Here is an 11,279-nt window from a genome sequence, read left to right on the forward strand (position 1 = left end):
AGGGGATGGAAACATTTCTTTGATTTGTTTTTTTACATATTCCTTTAAGAATCTAAATTAAATGTAAGGGCTGGAAGCCCTTTAAAAACAGCGCTGGCTCCTGCGCAGTGGTGCCGGATGCTGTTGCCGGGGATGGAACACCCACCCCATGCATGTCATCGGGGTGGTGGGGTGGTATACACTGGCTATGTAAATGAGCCTCCACATTCAATATTGCCACGGCTCTGCGGAGTAAAGCCCGCATGTGCGGGCCGCCATTTTTTATGGCCGCTGCCGATCTTGTAAAATTATGTAAAATTCAGCCATAAATTCATGTCCCCTCGTCTTTCTACCATCAGCTAATGGGAATTGCTTTTTTTGTCAGCCTTAACCAAACCTGTCAGAATCTTGTACACCTCTATAAATTCCCCCCGCAATCTCCTTTGCTCCAAGGAGAACAACCCCAGCTTTCCAAATTAACATTATAGCTAAAATCCCTCATCCCTGGAACCATTCTGGTAAATTGCCTCTGCACCCTCTCAAGGACCCTCACATCCTTCCTAAAGGTGTGGTGACCAGACCTGGATGCAATACTCTAGCTGTGGCCTAACCAGAGCTTTATAAATGTTCAGCATAACCTCCATGATTTTGTACTCAATCCCTCTATTTATGAAGCCCAAGATCCCATATGCTTTGCTAACTACTCTCTCAATATGTCCTGCCACCTGTAAACATCTATCCACATGAACCCTTGGTAACTCTGTCCCTGTACACTCTTTAGAACTGTACCATTTAGGCTATATTGCCTCTCCCCATCCCTCTTACCAAAATGCATCACCTCACATTTCTCTGTATTAAATTCCATCTGCCACTTGCCTGCCCATTCTGCTAACCTATCTTTGTCCGATTGCAGTCGATTGGTATCATCTTCACTGTCTGCCACACCTCCAAGTTTGGTATCATCAGCAAAATTTGAAATCTTACTTTATATTCCAATAACCAAGTCATTTATGTATATCATAAAAAGCAGCAGTCCTAGCACAGAACCTTGGGGAACACCGCTGTCTACCATCTTCCAGTCTGAAGAACAACTGTTTCTCAGAACTCACTGTATTGTGTCCTTAAGCCAATTTTTTATCCAGGTTGACATTGACCCTCCTATTCCATGAGCCTCAATTTTGGTAACTAACCTTTTATGTTTCAGTGAGGTGGAAAGAGAAATTTCTGTTTGTCTATCTCTGCAGGAATCAGCTGCATGAACCGATTGGAGCAGATCGTGAAGCTAGTTTATGGCCAAACAACTCTCATCACAGATGGCAAGTGGGTAGTGCAGAAATATATTGAACACCCACTGCTTATTTATGGGACAAAATTCGATATGCGGCAGTGGTTTCTAGTGACAGACTGGAACCCTGTGACGATCTGGTTCTATAAGGACTGTTACCTGCGCTTCTCAACTCAAGCATTTTCATTGGACAATTTGGACACGTATGTATCACCAAAACATCACAGGCACTGCCTTTTGAATGGTATTCATCTTCGAGTGATATCATATTAACAGAAAAACTTATAAGTGGGGGAAATGTGTACTCTGAGTGCCAATTAAAGGAATGGGAACTTTGGTCTGATGGCAAGTTGGAATGCAAGGGATGTGATATTCTTGACTTTCTGCCAAAGCTCAATGCAATAATCAGTAGTTGTACCAGTCTTGAAAATGGTGGCTGATATCAGGAAGGATGTGAGGGTCTTTGAAAGGATGCAGAGGAGATTTACCAGAATGATTCCAGGGATGGGGGATTTTAGTTACAAGGTTAGGTTGGAAAAGCTGGGTTCCTTAGAACAAAGGATATTGAGGGGAGATTTAATAGAAGTGTGCAAGATTATGACAGGCTTAGATAAGTAAGACTAGGAAAAACTGTTCCCATTAACTAATGGTACAAAGATTAGGGGACACGGATTGATAGTTTTGGACAAAAGATGTAGGGGGAATATGAGGAAGAACTTTTTTTACACAGCAGGTGATAATGACCTGGAACCACAAGGGTGGTGGAAGCGTAGACAATCATTGACTTCAAGAGGAAGTTGGATGGCCACTTGAAAGAATAGACTTGCAGGGCTATGGGGATCGAACGGCGGAGTGGGACTGACTGGATAGGTCCGTGGAGAGCTGGCATGGACTTGATAGGCTGCATGACCTCATTCTGTGCTGTAAATGTCTCTATGACATACAAGACAGACAAATTTAACAATAACTGCCTTTCTGGACAATGCAAATCATTTCCCAAGAATAGCTTTCTATGAGTATTAAATCCCTAAAACTCTGGGCTCGATTTTAACTCTCTTCCCCCCTCCCCATCCCTCGGACGGAAACCAGGCAGGAAAGGGGAGTTAAAATGGATTATGGGACTTACCCTCTCCGTTCTCACCCAAATCTGACTGACTGCAATTTAAAGTTGGCGACGGCAACAAGTTGCCAGGATCCACTGTAAATGTGCAGATCAGGTCCAAAGATGACATCAGGGCCAATTTCACTTGTGCAAATCTTGGAATTACATTTTGCTGCCTATCGATGTAGATGTTTGCGAAAGGCATCTACAGATTTACTGTGCTGTTTAGCCTGTTCAAATATGCTTGATTCATCTGCTAAATTTTGCTTGGTATTGAAATGATCAGTTATGGAATTTCAGCCTCGTCATATTCCACATCAGACTGTAAGTCAGGCATATCTTACAAATATTCGCCCTCAAAGTGCAAAAAACAGAGCTTTGTTTTGTAAAGCATTGGTGATAATCAAAACCTGTCATGACACAGTCAAAATTTTGTTATCAATTTTCCCACCTTGAAAGGACTGAGGTAGAATCATTACATGGTTACATGGCAATCCCAAACCAATATTAACAATATTACTTAGGTGGATACAATGTGAGATACAATGGGTCTATGGTTATTGACAGTCCAGTCATACACCAACCTACAACTAAGAAAAACCTGTGTACCATGGACGTTAATTAATATATTCCTCACTCCTAAATTTATTCTTAATTCCTCCTAAACTATTCACTGACCTCTCATTAATATTGATGAACCATTTTTGTCACCAAAATGTTCTAATAACATTATTTATTTGCAGAAAAAATTATTGTCTGTTACAAGTGATGGAGTTACCCAATCATTTTTTGTTCCAACATAAAATTTCTAATACTCCCTCTAGTGTCAGGATAAATACACAGAACTGGGCAGAAATGCAAGAAAACCAGTACATGCCTTTCCATAAGAATATAAGATAATTACAGATAAGGAAGGCCATTTAGTCTATCTTAATTCATCTATCCTGAAAGTCCCTTTTGCAGCACTCAATTGTTTCTTAAATAATTCCATGGTTCTTGTCTGTACTACTTTACCTGAGCATCCATTCCATATCTTGATCCCTCTTTATGTGAAGAACTTCCTGACTAAATTCACAACTTTGCCTTTTACTAATTTGAACCTGTGTCCTTTTAACTTACTTTCGCGCTTTAGTTTGAGGTAATTTTTTAGATTTACCTTTTTCATACCTTTTACTATCAAAGGATAATCAAAGCCAAACTCCTTCTTGGAACTAAAGCATGCTTTCCAGGCATAGACTGTGATCAGAAGAAGCTATTAAAAGGTATGAGCTGTTCGGTGACAAGATTGCACCAATTTTCATGTTAGATTGATATTAAAAGAAAGAGAGGGATATGATGTATTCAAACAGTATCTACAGGAAGAACCAGAAGTTTTCTGTTGAAACAAAGACCATATAGTATTTTTATTACTTATACCAATCAGATTTTTCCTGGAAATAGTATTGTATTTATACAGACGGTGTGAACTTGACATTCAGGAAGTATACTTTAAGGAATGCCTGTTTTCTTTGTCTTTTAAGGCTCCACACAGGAACCTTTGTTTAAAAAAACATTGTCATCCCACACAGCAGTTAAGCCTTGCTGCTAGATGCCTGGAATCAATGTTAACGTCAGGTGGTTGTTTGATCCAGAAACTGTACAACCTGTAGTACTGGACTTGTAGGACATAAATACCTATGATTGGCTCCACCTTTACGCTTTATTGTAACATATATACACACTTCATAAAACCATTTAGCTCAGAGGAGACAATGGTTGCCTAACTCAGTTTCTATCTGGGTGACCATAATAATAATTTAAGTGCCTGTAGGGGTTTTCTAATTTGAGAGTGAGTTAGTGGTGCAGTCTGACAAGGCTCAGTAGGGTTACCAACCCTCCCGCATTATCTGAGAGCCCCCCCCCCCCCCCCCCCCCCCCCACCATTGACAATTGACTTCATGGGCACTTACCCGAACAAATAGGAAGAAAAATCTGCAAAACCAGAAAAGCATGCTGGTGATCTGTATATGGAACTTCCACTCAAGTTAAGCAGAGTTAGGATCAGCAACACTTCTCCTCACTTCCTTCCTGTTCCCAAAATTTCTCAGGGACAGTCACTTTAAGTGTTACGCCCAAATGCACATATATGTCATTCAACCACAGGGATATATCAATTTCTCTGCCACTATGGATGCTGTGAAAAGAACTCCATTCCATAGATGCCATTTCTTTCATAAAACTCTCTGCCATCTGCATACACCAGCCTTGAAAACCAAGGAAAGTGTGTGTGGAGAGAAAGAGGACTGCCCTTTTCTGCCTCAGCACAAGGATGAGTCCCAAGGGAAACATGAAGATTTAAAATGTAGCAATAATGTATATGATTCTGCCTCTCATGAGTGGTTAAGGCTTTTTTAATTAGTTGGTATGAAATCAGATCAGACCATTTTCTTTTAATAGTTTGTAACACCACAATTTGACCAAACACACGGAAACAATTTAAGTAAACCCACGTAAACAAATGTATTTGGCCTTCAAATGTTATTATCTTTCAAATTAGATGTCTGTAAAACCATTACATCACCACTACTAACAACCGAGGTGACAAGTAGAGCTTTGAGCCTGTGGTTTGCATCGATTCACTTTCTTCATCTGTTTGCAGCGACCTCCCGGTCCTTAGAACTTCTCCCACGAGAAAAAACATAAGCAATTACATTCAACCATAGTGGTCCCAATCTATATAATGCCAAGGTAATAACATTTGCAAACTGCCAACAAGTGTCCTATGATAAAATATCACAAGATCAGCTCTCCAGGTAAATGCGTACACACCTTAATTGCAATCTTTCTTATTACAGCTAACAGATTTCTCTTTGTGTCCTTTAGAGCGATTCACTTGTGTAATAACTCAATCCAGAAACACTTTGCGACCTCCTCCAACCGTCACCCATTAGTTCCTAGAGACAACATGTGGTCCAGTAACCAGTTCAAAGAGTATCTGAACAAAAATGGCTTTGAAAACATTTGGGAGGACATTATCTCCCCTGGCATGAAGAAGGCAATTGTGAATACCATGCAGGTAATGCAGGATGCTGTGAAACCTCGCAAGAACAGTTTTGAGTTGTATGGTGCCGATTTCCTGTTGGGAGAGGACTTCAAACCATGGCTGATTGAAATTAATTGTAGCCCCACAATGTCACCCTCAACACCAGTGACAGCCACATTGTGCAGCAACGTTCAAGAGGACACAATAAAAGTTGTTATTGACCGAAAAAATGAGAAGACCTGTGACACGGGAGGATTTGAGCTTCTATATAAACAGGTAATGGTAAAACATTCATTGAGGAAGGGAGAAAGCAACACAGTTTAGGGAAATAAAGAAGGCAATTGCTCCATTCTCAGAATACTGGACACCTATTACAATGAAAGAAGGGTCTGTCCTCTGGTTTCCAGCCCTTCTGCCACTGGAAACAGTTTCTCTTTATTTACTCTTTATCAAAATCATTCATGATTTTGAACAACTTTTATCCTCCGCTGTTCTAAGGAGAACAACTTCAGCTTCCCTAGTTACTCCATATAACTGAAGTCCCTCATCCTTGGCACCATTCTAGAATATCTCTTCTGCACCCTCTCTAAGGCCTTGACATCCTTCCTAAAGTGTGGTGTCCAGAACTGAACACAATATTCCAACTGAAGCCTAGCCAGTGTTTTAGCTTAATAACTTCCTTGCTTTTGTACTCTATTCCTTCATTAATAAACCCAAGGGTCCCATATTCTTTTTAACAGCCTTCTCAACTTGGCCTGCTACTTTCACAAGCTTGTGTACATACACCCCCAGGTGTCTCTGTGCCTGTACCCCTTTAGAATTGCACCATTTAGTTCATATTGTCTCTTCTTATTCTGCCTACCAAAATGTATCATTTCACACTTCACTGCATTAAATTTTATCTGCCTTTGACTGTCTATTTCAGCATTCTGTCTATGCCACCCTGAGGTCTGTTACTATCTGCCTCTTTGTTTACTACATTTCTGAGTTTCATATCATCTTAGAAATTATGCCCTGTATATACTAGTTCAGGTCATTAATATATATCAAAAAGAGCAACAAACCCTGGGGATCAGCACTGTACATTTCTCTCCAGTCTGAAAAACAACCATTCAACACTACACACTGCTTTCTGTCCCTGAGCAGTTCCAATGACTGAGCTCGTGATGTCATCACTTCCGGCATGCAAAAGTAATTTGTGGTATTTTTTGAATGACAAATTATAATATTCCTACGTTCCCATTTTTTCTTTCTTTTTGTGCCTTTATTAAATGAAAACTCTTTCACATAGTCAATCATTATAAATTCAAACAGGGCCACAATGAAACCCATGATAGTCAAGCTAGAAATATATTTTTTGAGAATTTTTTAAAGGGGAATATCTTTGTGTGGTTTCCATATTGGTTGTAGTCTATTTTCGTAACACTGCACCTACAGGAGGGTATATAGACAGCATAATTATGCATTTTTGGAAAAGCATTTGGGCACCTGTTGGGGGCGGGGAGGGTGGTGGGTGGTGGGGTGGTTGACGGACATAGATGCAGAGGGGCTGTCCTATATTTCCTGGGGATATTATTGTCAGTCTTCCCATGCACAGGCAAGACAGTGATGGTATTCTTCTATTTTCTTTCTGAGATCAGCCTGTCCCTCCTTTCCTGTGCAAGGTGTGTTACACAAGGTGAGAGGGGACTTTTATGGACATCCAGAAAAAGCAATCCAAATTGTTTGATGCTTTTCCAGTTCTACACAGAAACTATACATCATGCATTCCAATTGGCAGATACTCCACAGATACTTAACCTTTTGTTTATGCTAGAAGGGTGACAAGTATATATACTGAGGAGATGGAATGCATGCTATTGATAGTGCGCTAATTTGAGTGTTTCGGGTGCTCCTGACACTAGGTTGATCAAGCAGACAGGGAGCTGGATGTTAAACCTAACTCAGTAGTGGACTTGGCCTTTGTTTAGTTTAGTTTAGAGATACAGCACTGAAACAGGCCCTTCGGCCCACCGAGTCTGTGCCGACCATCAACCACCCATTTATACTAATCCTACACTAATTCCATTTTCCTACCACATCCCCACCTGTCCCTATATTTCCCTACCACCTACCTATACTAGGGGCAATTTATAATGGCCAATTAACCTATCACCTGCAAGTCTTTTGGCATGTAGGAGGAAACCCATGCAGACACAGGGAGAACTTGCAAACTCCACACAGGCAGTACCTAGAATTGAACCCGGGTCGCTGGAGCTGTGAGGCTGCGGTGCTAACCACTGCACCACTGTGCCGCCCCTGTGGTGTCCCTAGTCACTGTTCAGAATGGACCCAGGAGCAGGTCATGAGAATTTGCAAAAAACATGCCAAATTGGCAGCATTCTCTGCAGCATTCACTGGACAGGGAGGGATGAAATCTGTGAATCTTGTGTGGTTGTGATACAAATGAAAGTTATAGAATATAGATTCATAGAGAGATACAGCACTGAAACAGGCCCTTTGGCCCACCGTATATATATGAAAATAGCAGACAAGGAAAGGCCAGCTGGACCACTGAGCTACTGAACTTAACCTCACGCAGTTATGATGCCTGAAGCATCTTAGCCTCCCACCATCCCCCTCCCCCCACCCTTTCCCTTCATCCCACCAGCCCAGGTAATCTCCCGGGAGAAGCATAACAAAACAAATAAATCCAAGTAAAAAAAAATTTTTAATGGAAAATTGCTCTCTGACCCTCCTTAGGTGATCAAAAACCTGTCCAGACCACCATATTAACCGTGATTTATATTACTTAGTATGCCACCTACCTTTTGCATGCCACGATCTCTGCTGCACCCAAGAACTGGTCCAGCTCTTTTTTGAAGCTATGCAGCAAATCCAATAATTGCATTATTATCTGATGAAATGACGCAAAATCTTGTCCCAATAATATTGATGTTCAAATAATTTACAATAACCATGATGCTGATCATATAATCTTTCTTTATTGTGTCCATTACAAGGAGCAGTAATTTGATTTACTTTCTTTTACAGTGTACGATGAATATTCCTCTGTACCTCGGAATAAATCTGCTGGTTGAAGGATCAAGCATTAAGAAACCACCTGTGCTCATTCAGAGGAACCACAACTATGGGCTGCGCAACATCTCCCATATCTCCGAAACTGTGCAAAGGATCTGTGGTATCACATCACAAAACCGCCAAATCATCCTGAATGATGATGCAAACAGACCAGCCAATACTGAAAATGCCAAGAATAGAGAATGTTCAAAAATATGCAGCAATCCAAGCAAATCAAAATATTCCTTAACTGACAGCAATCTTGAATTTGCAAAGCGTTCTCTTAGTTCTAACAATTCCACTACTGCAAAGAATTACAATACCAGCAATATAAAGAATCTCATCAATTTTGGGAATGAAAAGAATCCTTTAGTTCCCAATCATAAAAGCATTGCAAAGGTTCCATTAAATCTAAATGATTCCCGCATGGCAAAGGATTTGCTGAATTTCAATAATTTCAGTATTCTAAAGAATCCTTTAAATCCCAATAATTCCAGCATCACAAAAAATCAATTAAATTCAATTAGCCCCAGCTCACCAAAGGATCTGTTAAATCCCAATAATTCTAGCACTGCAAGCAATTCTTTAAATCCCAGTAATTCCAGCATTGCAAAAAATCTGTCAAATTCAACTAATTCCAACATGGCAAAGGATCTGCAAAATCCCAGTAATTCTAGCGTTGCAAAGGATTTGTTAAATCCCAGTAATTCCAGCATTACAAACAGTTCTTTAAATCCCAGCAAGTCCAGCAATACAAAAAATCCTCTCATTTCCAATAATTCTTGTGATGTAAATAATTCCACAATACCCAATCCCAGTTTTGCAAAGAATTATATTTCCCAAAATTTCAACATTTTCCAAGATCATGGCTGTTCCAACAGTTGTAGCAAAGAGAAAACTCTTGATGTTACCAACAACTCCAGCAAGATAAAAATTTCCAGTGTTTCCAAACATTTCCACAAGACAAGGATTCACAGTACTTACAACCGTAAAAAGCCAAAGAAGTTAAGCAGTCCCAAAATTCTAGGCACAAGTATTGTAAAGGCATGGGATGAAATGCAGGAAATGAAAAATAACATTGCTGAAACAACCCAGGCTACTGTGACTGAAAACATTACCAAACTTGACTCTAGTGACAAAGTGGAACAGGATAATGAGGTGCCAAGGTTCAGCAGGAGTGAAGGGAATAGAAAGACCGCCAAGCAGCGTTTACCGCCTAAATCTAAAATCTCACAGATGAGCATGTCTGTGAAGCATCTGATCTTGCCCAATCGACAGATACTCAGAGATCCCCTCCATGTAAATTTCAAATGTTTGAGTCTTGACATGTTGAACTTTAAAGACATGCAGCACTCAAGATCCTCAACTACTACAGATGCAAACAGAGTTAGAGCTGTCCATGAGAAATCTGCTCCATTGCGTTACTCATACAATTCACCAAGGCTGCAATTAAAGGATACGAATATTCCACAGCTACACATTACTGGCTTGCAGCCTCATTTCAAAACTTCAAATGATATCAGCAACAAGTACATTGAAACCCATCAGAATGCAACTACTAACTTGTTCAACATTAAGAAGCATTTGCTGACAAGCTCTTTCCCACTCTTTCAGTAACACAATTGCTGTGCTGGCAAGTTCTTTCCAGTTCCTTCAATAAGTCAAGGGCTGAGCTGGTGGATCCTTTGTGCTGTCTCACTAAAAGAGGGACTTTGCTGATAGTGAAAGACTTGGAAAGGACCTAACTCAAAGCAAGCTTTCTGCATTTTCTCTTAGGGAGCTTGTGCCCTCAAATATCAGCTTTATGTAAAAAGTAGCTTTTACCCTATAGAGAATTGACACTATTAGACGACAATTGTGCTGTCTAAAGCAAATGCTTCTTTTGAAAGATCGTGCTTTATAATAGCTTAAAGGGCAGCTATGTATACACGTCAGGTTATAGATGTGTATCTAGGAAGCTGAAGGTGATTTTAATAATGAATCAGACATTGTTCTCATCATTGATTATATTATGAACTGTTTTTCTCTCCTTATAAAAAAACAAACCTACCTCTGCTTTTGTCAATCTACCAGCTGAACTGAAAAAATCAGGGGAAAACTGAAATACACAATAAATACTAAAGCAACAGAATGTGTGAAATGGATCAGACATGATAGATGCTGAACGTAAGAAACAAGATGCAATCAAGTACAATAAATACTGAATGTAACAAAATATATGCAGATCTGACAGCATCTATAATATTAATCTTATGTCTATGTGCATTTACTAGGAACAAAACCTTTCTTTCTGATTATGTGTTATTGACACAGTTCTGTCTCAGCTTTTCCATTATAAGTTACTGTGATCACAGTTATGATGCAAACTGCCTGTGTAAATTTGCCACTGTGTAGTTGCACTTCTCACCAGTGATGATGTTGCTGCACCTCAGTTTTGTGTCATTGAACTCCTCAGTTGGTACTACTAAGAAACTGCTGTGCTCCAGCCAGCTGTACAACTATTCTTCCCAAACTGCCATGTTTTTCTATTTAACTATAAACACAAAATCAAAATATTATATAAAAATAAGGAACAAATGTATGATTTTTAAATGAGGTCTGATTTCCAATATTTACACATCCTGGTAGAATTATGCTCTTTTCCCTTACCCCATTTCACTTGACAACTCCACTTGTTCTTGACTCCCTGTGTACAAAGTTATGGGTGATAGTATACATTGACTGCATCAGACTATTAGGGATCAGAGACAACAAATACTGAATATAATGTGAGTGATGCTGCTAATTTGAATTCTAACATTCTTCCGTGTAGACCAGGCAAGTCCATGATT

At 39.8% G+C, this 11,279-nt stretch overlaps 1 protein-coding gene across 2 annotated transcripts in view; it reads left to right on the plus strand.

The window, feature by feature from the left end:
- The window catches only part of ttll3 (tubulin tyrosine ligase-like family, member 3), an 83,182-nt gene extending 72,466 nt beyond the window's left edge, over positions 1-10,716 (plus strand). For both annotated transcript variants that reach the window (XM_068051946.1, XM_068051948.1), the window contains 3 exons: positions 1,224-1,467; positions 5,229-5,664; positions 8,422-10,716. In XM_068051946.1, coding sequence (XP_067908047.1) covers positions 1,224-1,467; positions 5,229-5,664; positions 8,422-10,065 — 2,324 coding nt within the window. In that variant the 3' untranslated portion in view covers positions 10,066-10,716. The remainder of the gene's footprint in view (positions 1-1,223; positions 1,468-5,228; positions 5,665-8,421) is intronic.
- Positions 10,717-11,279: the final 563 nt, after the last annotated feature.

Source organism: Heterodontus francisci, chromosome 19 (assembly GCF_036365525.1).
Source record: "Heterodontus francisci isolate sHetFra1 chromosome 19, sHetFra1.hap1, whole genome shotgun sequence".
Classification (NCBI taxonomy): Eukaryota; Metazoa; Chordata; class Chondrichthyes; order Heterodontiformes; family Heterodontidae; genus Heterodontus; species Heterodontus francisci.